The 20,664-nt window shown below is 43.9% G+C and overlaps 1 protein-coding gene across 1 annotated transcript in view; it reads left to right on the top strand.

Annotated features, from left to right (window-relative positions):
• PLCD3 (phospholipase C delta 3) overlaps nucleotides 1-20,664 on the top strand; it is a 92,196-nt gene that overhangs the window by 29,624 nt on the left and 41,908 nt on the right. Inside the window, exons 2-5 of the mRNA XM_077252639.1 lie at nucleotides 1,166-1,324; nucleotides 1,989-2,217; nucleotides 2,786-2,915; nucleotides 12,744-12,969. Coding sequence (XP_077108754.1) covers nucleotides 1,166-1,324; nucleotides 1,989-2,217; nucleotides 2,786-2,915; nucleotides 12,744-12,969 — 744 coding nt within the window. The remainder of the gene's footprint in view (nucleotides 1-1,165; nucleotides 1,325-1,988; nucleotides 2,218-2,785; nucleotides 2,916-12,743; nucleotides 12,970-20,664) is intronic.

The following is a 20,664-nucleotide window of genomic DNA, read 5'->3' as shown; positions in this document are numbered from 1 at the left end:
TGTGGTTTCCCAGGTGTTTCCCGCTTTGCTTTGTGTTATTGCTCTGTAAACAGTTTATAATAAAGGAGATGCTTTGTGGTCGGCCTAAAAACACTGGGCAAATATACAAATCTTAGTCACAAAGCTGTAAAGGGTGGGGAAGGGTAGCTACAGAAAGTAAGCAAGCTGGCAGTCTCCTCAGGTAAATTGAATGATAGATTCTGATTTGCATAGGTCTCTTAGCTTGGGTCACATCTTGGTTCATGCAAAAGTTTTTCCTGCAAAAGTTCATGTCTATAAACTTAGGCCCATAAAAATGACTACAGACATACAAGTAATGCAAATCTTAATCTTTGTCCGTATATAAAGTCTATGATCATTGTTAAATTATAGGACACTACTGTCATAACCAGAGCAGTTATTAGATGTTGTCAATTTTATCTGTGATAATTTGGGCATCTTTTTCTACCCCATTATAGTACCCCAAAATGTGAAAATCGTGATATAGATAAAGCAAATTGTGATTATTTTTGTGTGTATATAATAGAAGCATACTGCATGGCCAAAACTATTATCAGGCATTTTGAAATCATATATGTGATGAATTGAGCATAATTTTATACCCCATTACAGTACCGCTTGGTTTATATTTGATGGTCAATTGACAGAGTGTGTTGGAGGAACATTATTATTGTGCAGCATAAACATTATGATAGTTCCTTCTTAAGTGACAGATTGTGTAATCTGAGCAAAGATTGGAAAAGGGGGTTACCATGAGCTTTTCGCTCTCTTTATTTCTATATGATTTCATTAAAGGAGAAGATCTTTTAATTTAATTTAAGTGTATCTTAGTCCCACATGATGGATGCAGGTGGCAACTGATATGAGAGTATTTGTATTTTTTTTGGATTTATTAGTTTAGCCTGTAGTGCTCAGATTGTGGTGACTGTGTGATGATATGGAGTATAAGGTCAGACATCACGGCAGGGTGGATGTACTGCATGTGTAACAGCTGCACCGAGGCCACTATGTATAAGAAAAGGGATTGAGCTAATGATTCCTTATTCCATTCCTTTTAGAAAGTCAAAGGTGGCTTATGTGGTCATCAAAATCTCATCTTCTATTGTCGCGATCTCATCATTACAGTAGAAAGGGTATGTGATATATTCTGATTTGCTTTGTGCAGCCCTCTCCGATGATGAAGATATAAACACCATGCTTGTGGGTACTCACCTCTGGAAGATTAGGCAAGGATGGCGTCAACAAAGACTGTATAGGCTGGAACCTGATGGGATGACCATCTGGTATGAAAGCAGAGCAAGAAAAGCACGTTCCAAGCAGATCTGTAAGTATAGATTGAACTTAATGATACAGTATGCTGTAAGTGCCCTCTGCAGCAACAGGTACTATTCACTAAATCTATGTGTGTAGTATGTATTAGATATCAGTATCCAAAATCAGCACAAAGTGGAAATTCTTACTAAAGTGCCTAAAGAATGTGTGATTTTGCAGCAAATACTGGGTGATTAATACAACTGCATAGACTGTTGGAATAAGGTGGAAAATGGGCTCGGACAATAAGTGAAAGCAATTATTGCTTAGGCCGTAAATAAGAACTTACATATCAAGGAAGCAACCTGCCATGGGACCTATTAGATAGGGCGGCCTAGATCAGGTTAGACTTATTCACCTTGTCACCTAAGAAAAGGTCAATAGCACACTGCCTTCTTACAAAAAATGGGACGGTATTGTGGTATGTGATAGTTTGGCAAAAAGCCTTCTGTTCTGGGATAGATGGTGTGATGCCTCAGACAAGTATCATGAGAGGGATTTATTTTTTCTGTGCGTTAACCTCTGCTTGACCTGGGCTTTAAAGGGTATTTTTTTGCACAAATTACTCCCTATTGTTTGCATTGATTAGTTTCCCTATTAATGTCACCTTGCAACTTTACACATTTTATTTCATTGCGTTTCTTTATCTCTTTTCCCTATTTTGTCATTTGCCACAGTCTCTGTTCTACATATTGAGTCTGTACGTGAAGGGCGACAGTCAGAAGGACTTCGTAGAAATGGCCGCCGCTTCCCGGAGAGCTGCTGCTTCAGTATCTCCTTCATGGGAAGGAGAAGAAACTTGGACCTGGCTGCACCCACTGACCAAGAAGCTCGTAGCTGGGTACAAGGCCTGCACAAACTGATGGAGAGAGCGGAGGCGATGAGCCAGAGGGAGAAGTTAGTTCAATATCCTTATGAATTTACATGGTAGCCATGAAGTGGTTGATAGGTCTGAGCACCATAGAAACTTGGCTTTACTCTTATCTATTCAAGTCTGTATCTAACCACCCCTCTCTTCTTTCCTCAATATTTCTGCTATGTTCCCTTTACTGGAGTCTTATGGTTACCCCGATATTTGTTTTATGGAACTTCATCTATCAGTTGACTTTTATTTTAAGGAGGCATGTCTATGGCACCTTTCTGGTGAAACTGCTGTGCCAACCTTTCTCTATTGACTCATGGACCTTCTCTGATTTCCCTATATTCTTATATCATCTGGTCTTTGTATTGAGCCTTATCTGTGGCCTCCTCTGCATGTTGACCCTTGGTATCTTTATTTCATCTTGTCTTTACCAACCCAAGGTAATATCATAATTATCAAATCATCAGCCAGGAAGAAGTTTTTCAGCTTTCTGATATGGAAGTATCTCTATACATATGCACTGTATTCTCAGTAGTCAGGTCGTGGTGCAGTCACATAGGTAAGTTTTAATTTGTCACGTCCCATGAATTATTTTCCTTGACTGATCTGCATTTGGATCCGGGATTATCTGCATCAGGCAGACAGAGATGGGGATGAAAAGATGAGTTTCCAAGAAGTGAAGGACATGCTGAGGATGATAAACATCGATATGAACGACATGTATGCCTACACCCTCTTCAAGGTGACACCCTTATGCTTTTATCCTTATATAATTGGCTAGTCAAACCTGGGTTACTATAAGGGACTTATAGTGGCTTTCATTAAAAATACATGGCATGCTGGAAGTTGTAGTTGGAGAGCTGCAGGTTGGCAGCAATCACAGGATTGAATTTAGCACTTGCTTATGACAATATTTGGAACCAGTTTTAATGCAGGGAATCTGTCATATTTGAAACACTCTTCAATCATTGAGCAGGAAAAGCTGAGATTTATATAAAGGTTTGTGGGGATAGATTCAATGCAGCTTTTGCTTTATTTATTTAAAAAGTACCTGTCAGCAGAACAAAGCTTGTCCGTTTTTGCTCTTATTTTATTTCCCGCTGCTCTCCTGAGTATTCTGGTGTTTTGTTTCTTTATATCCACCATATGGTTCCAGAGATATGGACCTTTTTATTTAGGGGCAGCACGGTGGCTCAGTGGTTAGCACTGCAGTTTCTTCACAAACTCCAAAGACATACTGATAGGTAATCTACAAATCATATAGAATGCCTAGGGTAGGCAGCTTCCAATAAACAAAATCATCAAAGGAAGGGAAAGAAGCTATTGCCTTAAAAATGTACACTTTATTGAAGATAGAATCAAAGTTTCTTATTATTATAAAAGACAAAGACAAAAATGTAATAAAAACATGAGGACACAATGTGCAAAAGATGAAAGCCACACCTGGGTGGTAAGGTGCCCAAGTTTACTAATGAAAAAGCCAAATAGATTTCGTGCAAAGGATTATAGGTCAATGGTACATATACACTGCGTGCAGAATTATTAGGCAACTTGTATTTTTGATCACATGATACTTTTTATACATGTTGTCCTACTCCAAGCTGTTTAGGCTGGAGAGCCAACTACCAATTAAGCAAATCAGGTGATGTGCATCTCTGTAATGAGGAGGGGTGTTGTCTAATGACATCAACACCCTATATAAGGTGTGCTTAATTATTAGGCAACTTCCTTTCCTTTGGCAAAATGGGTCAGAAGAGAGATTTCACGGGCTCTGAAAAGTCCAAAATTGTGAGATGTCTTGCAGAGGGATGCAGCAGTCTTGAAATTGCCAAACTTTTGAAGCGTGATCACCGAACAATCAAGCTTTTCATGGCCAATAGCCAACAGGGTTGCAAGAAGCGTGTTGGGCAAAAAAGGTGCAAAATAACTGCCCATGAATTGAGGAAAATCAAGCGTGAAGCTGCCAAGATGCCATTTGCCACCAGTTTTGCCATCTTTCAGAGCTGCAACATTACTGGAGTAACAAAAAGCACAAGGTGTGCAATACTCAGGAACATGGCCAAGGTAAGGAAGGCTGAAAAACGACCACCTTTGAACAAGAAACACAAGATAAAACATCAAGACTGGGCCAAGAAACATCTTAGGACTGACTTTTCAAAGGTTTTATGGACTTATGAAATGAGAGTGACTCTTGATGGTCCAGAGGCTGGATCAGTAAAGGGCAGAGAGCTCCACTCCGACTCAGACGCCAGCAAGGTGGAGGTGGGGTACTGGTATAGGCTGGTATCATCAAAGATGAACTTGTGGGACCTTCTCGGGTTGAGGATGGAGTGAAGATAAACTCCCAGACCTACTGCCAGTTTCTGGAAGACAACTTCAAGCAGTGGTACAGAAAGGCGTCGGATCGTTCAAGAAAAACATGATTTTCATGCAGGACAATGCTCCATCACATGCCTCCAACTACTCCACAGCGTGGCTGGCCAGTAAAGGTCTCAAAGAAGAAAAAATAATGACATGGCCCCCTTGTTCACCTGATCCTAACCCCATAGAGAACCTGTGGTCCCTCATAAAATGTGAGATCTACAGGGAGGGAAAACCGTACACCTCTCGGAACAGTGTCTGGGAGGCTGTGGTGGCTGCTGCACGCGATGTTGATCGTAAACAGATCAAGCAACTGACAGAATCTATGGATGGAAGGCTGCTGAGTGTCATCATGAAGAAAGGTGGCTATATTGGTCACTCATTTTTTTTGGGATTTTGTTTTTGCATGTCAGAAATGTTTATTTCTAAATTTTGTGTAGTGATATTGGTTTACCTGGTGAAAATAAACAAGTGAGATGTTAATATATTTGGTTTTTATTAAGTTGCCTAATAATTCTGCACAGTAATAGTTACCTGCACAAACAGATATCCTCCTAAGATAGCCAAATCTAAAAAAACCCACTCCAACTTCCAAAAATATTAAGCTTTGATATTTATGAGTCTTTTGGGTTGATGGAGAACATAGTTGTTGATTAATAATAAAAATAATCCTCTAAAATACAACTTGCCTAATAATTCTGCACGCAGTGTAATTGCAGAGTAGGTAAAACAGTATCAGGGGTAAAAAAAAACCTCCTTCAGAAGTCACAGTGACCAAATAACTGAATGATATATCCAGAGAAACAATCTGGCAATTAATAAATAACAAGAAATTCAAAAAGGTAGAAATCAGCAGTTCACAATATTAGTGAATAAAGTGTATCCATGCATGTGCAATATAATGTAAAAACACAGACATACCACAAGTATAAAAGATTATTGATTAACCTATATATACCCCTGTGCAACTCGCAATTAAGGACATATACCAATTCAAGTACTCTGTGTAACTTGGTGACTACCACCACCACGTGAGAAAAACGCCCACACACTCTATGTATGGACAACCAGGAAGTACCCAGACTAGGATTAGTATTCCAATATGTCTTTATTACAATATATTTTAGTGACAATACATAACTAAATTTATATAATTAAAAATACATATAAAATCAATGAATGTACGTACCACAGGATATCTACAATTAGTAGAATATCGGTAAACCCATTATTGCACAATATGTCCCAACCAGAGAAAAAAGTGTATAAAAAACATATATCAGTGTGCAAATAACAACTCACATTAAACCAATTACTGCAAAATATATAATTAGAGAGAATTACCAACGTGAAAAAATAAAGTGCCTAGTGCTAGGAGATCCAAATCGCCTCCACTGGGTGTAAATGTGCAAACACCACTCAAATACTGAGTATAACATGTGCTATGAGGAACATGTGCAGATGACTAGAAGGGACAAATGAAAGTTTTTATATAAGGTATATACCTTTGGGTTAGCCGAGTCCTGTGGTAACGCACCCCAACGCGCGTTTCGGACAATTTCCTTCGTCAGGACGAAGGAAATTGTCCGAAACGCGCGTTGGGGTGCGTTACCACAGGACTCGGCTAACCCAAAGGTATATCTAATATATAATTGCCTAGAATACTACTTCCTGCAATTTGTGCCAACTTCCGTGGCTTTGTCCGGAGCTAATGTCCGGAGATAATGTCCGGAGCTAATGTCCGGAGCTAATGTCCGGAGATAATGTCCGGAGATAAGTGACGTCACCAGTGTCCTACACCCAGGCAGAGCACAGGGGCCCCAGGCAGCATATGGGGCCCCAGGCAGAGCACAGTGGCCCCAGGCAGAGCACAGGGGCCCCAGGCAGCATATGGGGCCCCAGGCAGAGCATAGTGGTCCCAGGCAGAGCACAGGGGCCCCAGGCAGCCTATGGGGCCCCAGGCAGAGCACAGGGGCCCCAGGCAGCATATGGGGCCCCAGGCAGAGCACAGGGGCCCCAGGCAGCATATGGGGCCCCAGGCAGAGCACAGTGGCCCCAGGCAGAGCACAGGGGCCCCAGGCAGAACATGGGGCCCCAGGCAGAGCACAGGGGCCCCAGGCAGAGCACAGGGGCCCCAGGCAGCATATGGGGCCCCAGGCAGAGCACAGGGGCCCCAGGCAGCATATGGGGCCCCAGGCAGAGCACAGGGGCTCCAGGCAGCATATGGGGCCCCAGGCAGAGCACAGTGGCCCCAGGCAGAGCACAGGGGCCCCAGGCAGAGCACAGGGGCCCCAGGCAGAACATGGGGCCCCAGGCAGAGCACAGGGGCCCCAGGCAGAGCACAGGGGCCCCAGGCAGCATATGGGGCCCCAGGCAGAGCACAGGGGCCCCAGGCAGCATATGGGGCCCCAGGCAGAGCACAGTGGCCCCAGGCAGCATATGGGGCCCCAGGCAGAGCACAGTGGCCCCAGGCAGAGCACAGGGGCTCCAGGCAGCATATGGGGCCCCAGGCAGAGCACAGTGGTCCCAGGCAGAGCACAGGGGCCCCAGGCAGCTTATGGGGCCCCAGGCAGAGCACAGTGGCCCCAGGCAGAACATGGGGCCCCAGGCAGAGCACAGTGGCCCCAGGCAGAGCACAGGGGTCCCAGGCAGAACATGGGGCCCCAGGCAGAGCACAGGGGCCCCAGGCAGAGCACAGGGGCCCCAGGCAGCATATGGGGCCCCAGGCAGAGCACAGTGGCCCCAGGCAGAGCACAGGGGCCCCAGGCAGCATATGGGGCCCCAGGCAGAGCACAGTGGTCCCAGGCAGAGCACAGGGGCCCCAGGCAGCCTATGGGGCCCCAGGCAGAGCACAGTGGCCCCAGGCAGAACATGGGGCCCCAGGCAGAGCACAGGGGCCCCAGGCAGAGCACAGGGGCCCCAGGCAGCATATGGGGCCCCAGGCAGAGCACAGTGGTCCCAGGTAGAGCACAGGGGCCCCAGGCAGCCTATGGGGCCCCAGGCAGAGCACAGGGGCCCCAGGCAGCATATGGGGCCCCAGGCAGAGCACAGGGGCCCCAGGCAGCATATGGGGCCCCAGGCAGAGCACAGGGGCCCCAGGCAGAACATGGGGCCCCAGGCAGAGCACAGGGGCCCCAGGCAGCATATGGGGCCCCAGGCAGAGCACAGGGGCCCCAGGCAGCATATGGGGCCCCAGGCAGAGCACAGTGATATTTTGGACCACTGTGCGGTGTTTCAGACCCCCTGTGTGATGTCTGGGGCCCTGTTCTTAAGTATATTAAAGATTAAAGTAACGTATATTAAAGTATATTATAGATCAAATTTGACACGTTTATGAGCACCATTGAGTGATATACTCAAGAATGACATAATTTTTCAACATTTTATGGTTTCAAACTGTAAACACTCAGAGTTTTTTTTACTTCAACCAGAAAACCTTAACGGTTCATAAAAAACTTGACTGTTCAGGATATGATAAAAGTCATAGTATTCTGAATCTTTAACTTATAAAGATACCTTTACATGGGGTGATTATTGGTTCCAGAGAGGCTTTCGGCCGATAATCGTACACATGGCTGGTGACAGGACAATACAATATAAACGTTCAAAGGTAAACACTGATAACATTAAAATCTAATATATAATTGCCTAGAATACTACTTCCGGCAATTTGTGCCAACTTCCGTGGCTTTGTCCGGAGATAATGTCCGGAGATAAGTGACGTCACCAGCGTCCTACACCCGCTCATGGTGGACAAAGATATATGCCTTCGTGGTGCGCGGCACTTTTCTGATTGGTTGCCGCCTGCCGCGAGCGACCAATCAGAAATGTGCCGTACTGTCAAGAATTGTCAAGAGCTGGTGAGTGCAGCCATTTTTTGTTCTTTCTTACTATTATTTATTAATTGTATTATTCTTACATTTGAATAAATAAAGTATATATGGATTCTAGACTCCCGATTCTTTAGAATCGGGCTGCCATCTAGTACCTTATATAAAAACTTTCATTTGTCCCTTCTAGTCATCTGCACATGTTCCTCATAGCACATGTTATACTCAGTATTTGAGTGGTGTTTGCACATTTACACCCAGTGGAGGCGATTTGGATCTCCTAGCACTAGGCACTTTATTTTTTCACGTTGGTAATTCTCTCTAATTATATATTTTGCAGTAATTGGTTTAATGTGAGTTGTTATTTGCACACTGATATATGTTTTTTATACACTTTTTTCTCTGGTTGGGACATATTGTGCAATAATGGGTTTACCGATATTCTACTAATTGTAGATATCCTGTGGTACGTACATTAATTGATTTTATATGTATTTTTAATTATATAAATTTTATTATGTATTGTCACTAAAATATATTGTAATAAAGACATATTGGAATACTAATCCTAGTCTGGGTACTTCCTGGTTGTCCATACATAGAGTGTGTGGGCGTTATGCATGTGCAATATTAAATGAAATGGGATGGTTAGATGCTGACAAAAGGTATAGGAAAGAGTAAAAAAGACATATGACTAAGAGGTAACCTGGAAACGAAAGTATAACACTAGTGGTGCAGGCACATTACCTATGAGGTGTAGGCTGGATACCCCGACGCGCGTTTCGCGTGTAGCTTTTTCACAACGCCCCTCGAAAAAGCTACACACGAAACACACGTCGGTCCCGTCTGGACCCGTGGAAGCATGTTAATCGCGAAACGGCCATAGTCCTGTTCTTTTGCATGCATACCTGCATTCGTCCTGCCCTCAAAAACCTTGTCCACGAAAAGCTTTCTTAAATAAAGGACTTAGGTTTTTATGACTTGGTAAATGGAGTGTTGCTGCTTTTTTCTCTATTTTGGATTTTATAATAATAAGATATTTTTATTCTATCTTCAATAAAGTGTACATTTTTAAGGCAATAGCTTCTTTCCCTTCCTTTGATGATTTTGATAGGTAATCAAGATTGTGAGCCCTAGTAGGGACATTGATGAAAATATTCGCTGTGGAATTAATGGTGTTATATAAGTAAGCAGTAATAAATAAATAATAGTGCAAATATTTATGGTCTTTGCCAAAGGGGCGGTGCTCATAATAAAGAGCAGCCTAAAGGCACACCTCCAGAGAATCCAGTGAGCAACACCCTTTTGGTAAAGTCCATGGCTATTAGCTCGAAGTAAAATGGTCCATAGCTCTAAAACCATATCGTAGATTAAAAACAAAACAAAAAACACAGCAAACAAAAATAAAAGAATACTAAGGGGAGCATCAGGAATAAAACAAGAGCAAAAACTGGTACCTTTTGACCGGATGACAAGTTTTCTTTAAATCCCTGCTTACTCTGGATTTAGGAGTCCTGTTGGCGGTCCTAATCTGTGATTGTGGCCTATCCTTAATGAGGGGAGACTGTCAGTCACTGATTAGGACCGCCCACAGGACTCCTAAGCCTAGAAGGAGAAAGGATTGTAAGAAATATAACATGTTATACTGAATCTTTCCCCACAGACTTATAAATTAATCTGCTCTGTGTCTCCTGATTGGTTACGTGATGTCCATATATTATACAACATTTCAAAGAGGAGAAGTTTCCTATAAATAACCGAGTACAAGAGTTTAATGTGTCGTTTTCCATAATTAATCATGCCACCTGCAGTCTTAATACTCTTATATATAAGTACCCTCTTCGCCAGGTACAAACATAAACCGATGAGTGTTTACAAGGGGATAGGGCAGTGCTGCGGCACCTTATTAGTTACTAGCCTCCAGGACCGGCACTTGTCGTGTCCCCTGCCTGCCATTGTGCAGTGAAGCTGTCTGCGGACGCTGGCTACATTTAGAGTGGGTAAGTGGCACACACCCTGGAGTGAGCCCCTGCCAACAGTGACTGTCCCTAGCATGACATACACTTTTTTTTTCAGGTTGACGCCTCGAGGCTCTGTGAGTGGATTAGTTTTACAGTGCTCAGTATTAGCTTTGCTCATCTGCATAACTTGAGGGGATGACATACTAAGAGTAATATGATGGAATGTCACATGTATATGATACAAAGCACATATCCCTCTGGAAGATATACAGACATAAAATATGGGAATTATCTGTATATGCCATTTTCTTAGGAGAAAAGTTTGTTCCAGCACTCGTTTTCAAAGATAAAAAAATTTAAATCCTTAACGTTAAAATCCAATATGATAAAAAAAATCTACGCTCGTTCGGACCAATATAACATATCTTATCATGACTAAGAACTATTTACTACCACGCGACTTCTGTCGCCCTCCATGTGCGTGGACACACTCAGGATTCCTCTTCGCATCCAGGCTTTTTTGAAAACTCTGTTGGAACCAGTTTTGACAGGATATACGTATTTCCCAGTATACCAGTATAATTGTTCTGATGAAGGTCTGGATGTGGACCGATAACCTTCAACTTTTGTCTCTATGGATGTACGTTGAATAAATACTAAAGTTCTTTTTGAGTGCCAAGTTTCTCTATTGTAAGAACTATTTACTATTATCGGTCTGAACCGCGTGTGGATGTTATTTATTATAATGGATTTTAGTCTTATGAAATAAAGGATTCAATTTTTTTTCTTTGAAGACGAGTGCTGGAACTTTCTTTCTTCCTAACAATATAAGTATATTGTGGCATCCATTATCTACCAGACCATCACGTGACTTTTTTTTTAATGTTTTATTCTTCATTTTTCCCTTTTCCTTACGTATGTCATTTTGTACATAGTTGAATGTACACAAAATGAAATTTTCTTTAACCAAAAGATCGAAATACAGTTTCTCTAATCAGTCTGCAGCCCATCAATTGCTTATGTCAAAAGCTTTCCGAAGTGTTAAGCCTCCCGATAGCACAAGTATTATCTTATGATGCAAATACAAGAGGGGATATCACCTGGCCATTTTGTGGTATTGGAAGACAATGTGCCAGTGAAGGAGAAGGATGTTGTATAGCAGGATACCTAGGGGAAGATATGACGCATGATTTTTTGTAAAGTTTTTGGGACTGGGAAGAGCACAAGTTCATCAAAACAGTTGTTTGATTATAAGGTGAAAGAGCTTCCAGGCTGAAGGGGAAGCTCCTAGTTCGCCTCCCATATGGGGTATAAAAGAGCCAAGCAAAGCTCTGAATGAAAAGTATTCAGGGGGCATCTCAGGGGGAAGGTGTCCAGAGGGAATGGAGAGAAGCATTCATGAGGGCAATACCAACGGAGGGACAGTTTTGACCAAGTTGTGCTCTTTCCCCCAATATGTGTACAAGGGAAATAATTTCTTGCTGTAATTAGAATTTTACATGACATCTTGATTATCTTTGATTGGAACTTTACATTCCAATACTACAGAATATAGATCTGTCGGCTACTTGGTATCATCGCTAACATTTGTCCTGCAATAGTAGCTTTTACACTGGGCAATTATCGGGAACGAGTATTCCTAGGAAGACTCATTTGATAATTAGCGGACATTCTAAACACACAGCCAATGACCCAAAGAATGAACAAAATGCTCAGTTGTCATTAACCTTGCTTGAAAATCAACAGTTTTGGCAGCACATCATCCTCTGCTGCTGAGAATAATAGTATGCTACATGCACTGGTCTATCATGTTATACAGGTTGTTAAATAATTGTCTTTTACATAGCCATCCCACAGCCGTTTAACATTGTGGGTCAACTAGTCTACTTACACCCTAAGTAAATACTAGTGCTCTAAGGAGCTTTTGTAACCTAAGTTATCAAATACATTGCTATGTGCACATGATTAGCACTTCTGAAGGCTTTTGGCACAACCAACTGACCTTGAGCTTACTGATTAGACATCTACTTTTGGCTGTAGTGTTGGTTCTCCAATTTTGTTATACATTCAATAATATACAGTATGGTACATCCACATATATCATATATTTTATATCTGTATGTCTTACAGCTCTAAGTAAAAATGACAAATGCCTACTAGACCAGCATCAAGGTATAAACCACTGAGGACTCTCAATTCTAAATATTTTACTAGACCAGCAGCACTAGTAGGCCTAAGTATGCAACGATACAGAAGCAAGGAATAAATGACCACATAACCAGAAGTTGGGGAGCGTTGGATGATATTGGGATTCTAATGGTGGGCTTTGTTTCTGTCAATTCACCTCTCGCCGGCACAAAAAATCACATGTAGATGTATACATAAGTATTTAGAGGACTGTATTTCCTTCTTGTGTAGAAATGTGATCGCTCCAACTCGGACACCCTGGAGGACTGTGAGATAGAAGAGTTCTGCACTCAGCTTATGCAGCGGCCGGAGCTGGAGGAGATATTTCACCGTTACTCTGGAGAGGACAGGGTACTTTCTGCCGAGGAGCTACAAGAATTCCTGGAGCATCAAGGAGAAGAAGTGACTCTGTTGAGGGCACAAAACATAATCCACAAATTTGAGCTGAATGAGAAAGGTAATGGTGACCTTTGTCCACATTTCCCCCATACTAAACAATCTAGATATGGGGAAAACATTCATTTAAAGGAGTTGTGGAAGGGTGCAGCTGATCTTAAATGGGTTGTCTTTTACAAAACAATTTATCACCTATCCACAGTACAGGTGATAAAGTTTTGATTGGTGGGGTTTCCGACCACTGGGACCTGCATTGATTGACAGAAATTAGGGACTGTTATTAGAATGGAGCGCAGCACACATGCTCAACCACTGCTGCATTCATTCCCTAAGGACTTCTGAGTGCTGAACTTGGCTTTTTCTGGTATCTCCATAAAATATAAATGAAGCAGTGGTCGGCCATCTGACCTGCTGCTCAATTCTGTAACAAGGGTTAAAAATTACGTATCAGGAATAAAAATTCCCCATTCTGACGATTGGTGCAAGCATTTAGACCCCTATGATCAGTGAGTTATCACCAATTCTATGTATAGGTGATAACTTGTTTTCACCGTAGCACCCCTTCAATTCGCACTGAGCTGCAGTACCCGAGAATCACCATCTACTATATAATTGTCTAAGGGTCACTTCCGTCTGTCCTTCTGTCTTTCTTTCTGTCACGGATATTCATTGGTCGCGGCCTCTGTCTGTCATGTAATCCAAGTCGCTGATTGGTCGTGGCAAAACGCCCACGACCATTGCCACGACCAATCAGCGAGGCGCACAGTCCGGAAGAAAATGGCCGCTCCTTACTCCCCGCACTCACTGCCCGGCGCCCGCATACACCCCTCCGGTCACCGCTCACACAGGGTTAATGCCGGCGGTAATGGACCGCGTTATGCCGCAGGTAACGCACTCCGTTACCGCCGCTATTAACCCTGTGTGACCAAGTTTTTTACTATTGACGCAGCCTATGCAGCGTCAATAGTAAAAACATCTAATGTTAAAAATCATTTAAAAAAAAAAAAAAAAAATCATTATATACTCACCTACGCCGCCTTTCCCGCTCCTCGCGATGCTCCGGCCTGTCCATGCACAAGCGGCACGTTCCGGTGGCAAGTATGGTCTGGCAGAAGGACCTGCCATGACGTCACAGTCATGTGACCGCGACACGGTCATGTGACCGCGACGTCATCACACCCTGGGACCGGAAGCTGCCGCCTGCACCCCACACAGGCGACAGAGCTACAACGCGCCTGCGGAAGGTGAGTATATGTTTATTTTTTATTTTTTTAACCTGTGACATACGTGGCTGGGCAATATACTACATGGGCTGTGCAATATACTACGTGGCTGGGCATTATACTACGTGGCTCTGTGCTGTATACTACGTCACTGGGCAATATAAAATGTCACTGGGCAATATACAATGTGACTGGGCAATATACAATGTGACTGGGCAATATACTACGTCGCTGGGCAATATACTATGTCACTGGGCAATATACAATGTAACTGGGCAATGTACTACGTCACTGGGCAATATACTACGTGGCTCTGTGCTGTATACTACGTGGCTGTGCAATATACTACGTGACTGGGCAATATACTACGTCACTGGCCAATATATTACGTAACTGGGCAATATACTACGTCACTTGGCAATATACTACGTGGACATACATATTCTAGAAAACCCGATGCGTTAGAATCGGGCCACCATCTAGTTATACAATGTATGGCGCTGTGATGTTCTGGCTTCGTACACTGTGCGCATCTGGCTGAGCTTGGATCTGCTATCAAATGATCAGTGATGACTGAGGATAAGCTATCAAATCCAAGTCCTGGACAAACCCCTTTAAATAATTTCTTAAGCAGGTCAAAGAATTTGAACCTGATCCAATTACCTTTACGAATTAGTACTAATCAATAGCTTGAAAAACATACATCAATATAAGTTAATCAAAGTCAATTCTTAATTAATGCATTAATATATACAGTTTATTCCCAATAATAAATAGGTAAAATGGACCCCACAAGACAATAATAAATAACCCCCTAAAAAACAAACGGGAGGTCCCTATGGATAATACCTTCTCACATAACATGATTAACCCACATTGGGGACCATCAGGTATAAATTATGTAACAAAAGCCACTAATTCACCACAAAGCAATAAGATACCAGTAAAGGAAGAGTCAGACGGCTGTACAACTTGAATGGGGATCACAATACAATGCTGGGTCTGGTCAGCGGCTCTCCGGACCCAAGTCTGACAGCTTCATAGTAACACATACTGTAATGCTCAGGTTGGGAGAGCAGACGGCCAGTCCATGTATTGCGTGGCTATCTGACTCTTCCCTTAAGGCTATGTGCACACGTTCAGGTTTTTTCGCGTTTTTTCGCGTTTTATCGTCCTAAAAACTCTATAAAAACTCATTAAAAACGCATACATTATGCATTCTATCATTTAGAATGCATTCTGCATGTTTTGTGCACATTGATGCGTTTTTTTTCCGCGAAAAAAATGCATCGCGGTAAAAAAAGCATCATGTTCATTAATTTTGCAGATTTTCTGCGTTTTTCCCGCTATTCTATGCATTTGGGAAAAAACGCACAAAAAACGCACCAGAAACGCGTCAAAAACGCATCAAAAACACATCAAAAACGCAAAAAAAAATGCATGCGGATTTCTGGCAGAAATGTCCGTTTTTTGTCAGAAAAATTTCTGCAAGAAATCCTGACGTGTGCACATACCCTCATAATATAAATTCCTGTATACATAATAAGACAATATAACAGGGAAAACCTGAATTGGCCCGATGCATGTTTAGCTTCTTTGTCAGGAGGTCTGGAGCATGTAAATAGCAGGCAGCTCCTGCCCCGAAATGCTATGCTACATGAAGTCCCACAAGAAGCCGGTCATGTGCAATCTCTGGATGTGATTGAAACACAAAGTTCAGTTCTTGTCTAAATTTAACCTAAGGGAGTGTGCTGCAACCATGTACACAACGAAATAGCTTGTCTCATAGAGAAAATTACAGTCTAGAGGCCGAGCCTGTAATATATGGACAGACTGGGTCCACAGAGCATAGATAATCTACGTAAGATCTGAATTTTATATCGATGACCTCTCCTAGCGACCCTTCAACTGCCTGAAATTTAGATGAAAACTTTTGTTATTATTTTTTAATAGCTCCTCTCCTATGACAGTCCGTATTATTCTGTGGTGGTTGATAATTCCATTAACAACATCATCCAATATATACAGTTGAAACGAGAAGTTTACATATACTATATAAAAAGACACATATGCATGTTTTCCTCAATATCTGACATGAAATCAGAATAAACCTTTCCCGTTTTAGGTCAATTAGGATTACCATAATTATTAATATTTGCCAAATGCCAAAATAATGAGAGAGAATGTTTTAATGCATTTTTATTACTTACTGCAAAGTCAAAAGTTTACATACATTTCATTAGTATTTGGTACCATTGCCCTTAAACTGAATGAATTGGGTCAAATCTTTGGAATATCCTTCCACAAGCTTATCGCTATAGTTGGTCAGAATTTGGGCCCATTCCTCCTGACAAAACTGGTGTAACTGATTCAGGTTTGTTGGTCGCCTTGCTCGCACCTGCCTTTTCAGCTTTGCCCATAAATTTTCAATACGATTGAGATCAGGGCTTTGTGATGGCTGCTCCAAAACATTGACTTTGTTATCCTTAAGCCACTTTGTTACCATTTTGGCAGTATGTTTCCGATCATTGACCATTTGGAAGACCCATTTCCGCCCAAGTTTTAACTTCCTGGCTGATGTTTTGAGATGTTGCTTCAGTATTGCCACATAATCTTCTTTTCTCATGATGCAGTCGATTTTGTGAAGTGCACCAGCCCTCCTGCAGGAAAAAAAAAAACACAACATGATGCTGCCACCCCCGTGTTTCACTGTTGAGATGGTGTTCTTAGGCTTCCAAGCTTGTCCCTTTTTCCACCAGACGTAATGATGGTAATTATGCCCAAAAAGTTCCATTTTAGTTTAATCAGACCACAGGACATGTCTCCAAAAATTAGGGTCTTTGTTCCTGTGTGCATTTGCAAACCTTAATCTGACTTTTTTATGTTTCTTTTGGAGTAATGGCTTCTTCCTGGCAGGATGGCCTTTCAGCCCAGGTTGATACAGTACTTGTTTCACTGTGGATATTGACACAATCTTACCAGCTTACGCCATCATCTTCACAAGGTCTTTTGCTTTTGTCCTTCGGTTGATATGCGCATGTCAGACCAAAGCACGTTCATCTCTGGGACACAGAACCCGTCTCCTTCCTGAGCGGTATGATGGCTGGACATTCCCATTTTGTTTGTACTTGCGAATAATTGTTTGTACAGATGAATGAGGCACCTTCAGGTATCTTGAAATTGTACCCAAGGATGAGCTAGATTTGTGCAAGTCCACAATTCTCTTCCTGATATCTTGGCTGATTTCTTCAGACTTTCCCATGATGGTACACAAAGAAGCAGTGTATTTCAAGTGTGCATTAAAATACATCCACAGGTGAGCCTCTAATTAACTCAGATGTTGCCAAAAAAACCCTGAAAAAATCAGAAGCTTCCAAACACATGACATCATCATATGGGCAGTCCAGAATTGTTCAAAGGCATAGTAATCTTAGTGTATGTAAACTTTTGACTTTGCAGTAAATAATAAAAATGCCTTAAAACATTCCATTTCTCATTATTCTGGCATTTGGCAAATATTAATAATTATGGTAATCCTAATTGACCTAAAACCGGAAAGGTTTATTCTGATTTCATTTGATGAGGCTGTGGGAGAAATTAGCGCAAATAGGGCCTTATCTGATAGACTCAATATAATCTTTATCAAATTATACTAATCTGATGTATCCATTGTTAGAGCATAGAGAGCAGGTAACAACTGCAGCAGATCCATGAGTCAGAAAGTGACCGTATCTATACATGTGGTTACTTCCTGATGAAGAAGTACTTTTAACTTTGAAACGCGTCGAATAAAACACTATTCTACTATCAAATCCTACCTGGATCTATGTCTCAATCTTTTCAGCAGCATGGAATTTTTCCATAGAAATCCTTCTATATTTAATCTTATTTCATGTCAGATATTGGGAAAAACATGCATATGTGTCTTTTTAAATAGTATATGTAAACTTCTAGTTTCAACTGTATATATTATAGTCGAGATTATTATTTTTATTATTATACATTTTTATAGCGCCATTTATTCCAAGGCGCTTTACATGTGAACGGGGCAAATATAGACAAGTACAGTAAACATGAGTAAAACAAGGCACACACAAGTACAGGAGGAGAGAGGAACCTGCCCGCGAGTCTACAGGGATGAAGACAAACTCTTCCTAAATTAGATTAGGTTGCAATATAATTTAGAAAGTCTCTGTGGCTTAAAGTGCATGGCCACATGGAGATATCTGTGGTGCGATCATGCTAAGGTCATACAGTCCTTTCTTAGATCTTTTATACTAGACAATGCCTAAACCTGCAGTCTTCACCAGCCATTGTGTAAGGATCAAGAACATATTTAGTTATCTAAACATGACCGTCCTATGGGTGAATGAACTAGGAGCAGCTCCAGGCTTGTGTGGCCTTTGATGGTATCAGGTGAGAGCTGAAACTTGTGATTTTCAGTGTAATAAACCTGTTCTCCTTGATCTGCCAGTTCATAACATCAAACTCACATGTACACACCCAGAAGACAAGCCGTCAGGTCCAACTGACTGATCACATGCATCTTAATCATTGTATGACTCCATGAACACTGGGTGTAGTCATCCATCTACATATCCATGTATCTATCTACCCATCTATCTATCTATCCCATATCTATCTATCTATCTATCTATCTATCTATCTATCTATCTATCTATCTATCTATCTATCTCATATCTATTTATATATCTATTATCTATCTAATCTATATATTTACTTATTTTATTTTCTGTAAGTCTGTCTATTTTTCTTTCATTTGCAGAGTAGGAAGTTAGTCAGGGTTTAGAGGCCAATATAAGACCGCTGATCGCCTACATGGAAGTTGATTGGCAGTTTTTTAATAGCCTGTTTACACCTTTTGACCTCAATACTTTGTGTGCAGAATGATCGTTAATACACTTAGGGCATCCTGTTATCAGCAGCACGTCCTGTTTATATCTATAATATAACGCTGGGAGCGTCACTCTGTCCGAAGCCTTTATAGACTGCGCAAGCGCAAGCGCCGGCGCAGTCTGGACCCCACAGAGTGACGCTCCCAGGAGATCGCGGTATGCGTAAGCACTGAACGCACACCGCGATCTCCAACGGAGAAGCGGGGACGAGCCACGGAGCCAGGAGGGTGAGTATATTTACCTGTCCTCCGTTCCACCGCTGCGCGCGAGCCTCCGTCCTCCACATCCTCTGCCTGAGACGTTCAGTTCAGAGGGCACGATGACGCGCTTAATGCGCGCCGCCCTCTGACTGAACAGTCACAGCCAGAGGACAGGACCCGGAAGACAGACCGGCGCGCAGCAGTGGAACGGGAGGACAGGTAAATATAGCAAGTGCCGGGGGCCTGAGCTAGCGGCGACCCCGGCACCTGACCCCCACAGCGCGCCGGTGTCCCCGCCTGCTCAGGCCCCCAGCATAGCCACGCACAGCCACCCGCAGTCAGCAGAGCCACGCACAGCCGCCCGCAGTCAGCAGAGCCACGCACAGCCGCCCGCAGTCAGCAGAGCCACGCACAGCCGCCCGCAGTCAGCAGAGCCACGCACAGCCGCCCGCAGTCAGCAGAGCCACGCACAGCCCCCCGCAGTCAGCAGAGCCACGCACAGCCCCCCGCAGTCAGCAGAGCCACGCACAGCCGCCCGCAGTCAGCAGAGCCACGCACAGCCGCCCGCAGTCAGCAGAGCCACGCACAGCCGCCCGCAGTCAGCAGAGCCACGCACAGCCGCCCGCAGTCAGCAGAGCCACGCACAGCCGCCCGCAGTCAGCAGAGCCACGCACAGCCGCCCGCAGTCAGCAGAGCCACGCACAGCCGCCCGCAGTCAGCAGAGCCACGCACAGCCGCCCGCAGTCAGCAGAGCCACGCACAGCCGCCCGCAGTCAGCAGAGCCACGCACAGCCGCCCGCAGTCAGCAGAGCCACGCACAGCCGCCCGCAGTCAGCAGAGCCACGCACAGCCGCCCGCAGTCAGCAGAGCCACGCACAGCCGCCCGCAGTCAGCAGAGCCACGCACAGCCGCCCGCACTCAGCAGAGCCACGCACAGCCGCCCGCACTCAGCAGAGCCACGCACAGCCGCCCGCACTCAGCAGAGCCACGCACAGCCGCCCGCACTCAGCAGAGCCACGCACAGCCGCCCGCACTCAGCAGAGCCACGCACAGCCGCCCGCACTCAGCAGAGCCACGCACAGCCGCCCGCACTCAGCAGAGCCACGCACAGCCGCCCGCACTCAGCAGAGCCACGCACAGCCGCCCGCACTCAGAAGAGCCACGCACAGCCGCCCGCACTCAGCAGAGCCACGCACAGCCGCCCGCACTCAGCAGAGCCACGCACAGCCGCCCGCACTCAGCAGAGCCACGCACAGCCGCCCGCACTCAGCAGAGCCACGCACAGCCGCCCGCACTCAGCAGAGCCACGCACAGCCGCCCGCACTCAGCAGAGCCACGCACAGCCGCCCGCACTCAGCAGAGCCACGCACAGCCGCCCGCACTCAGCAGAGCCACGCACAGCCGCCCGCACTCAGCA

The sequence above is a fragment of the Ranitomeya variabilis genome, chromosome 4 (assembly GCF_051348905.1).
Source record: "Ranitomeya variabilis isolate aRanVar5 chromosome 4, aRanVar5.hap1, whole genome shotgun sequence".
In the NCBI taxonomy this organism is placed as follows: domain Eukaryota; kingdom Metazoa; phylum Chordata; class Amphibia; order Anura; family Dendrobatidae; genus Ranitomeya; species Ranitomeya variabilis.
This window is presented reverse-complemented; position numbering and strand designations above follow the sequence as displayed.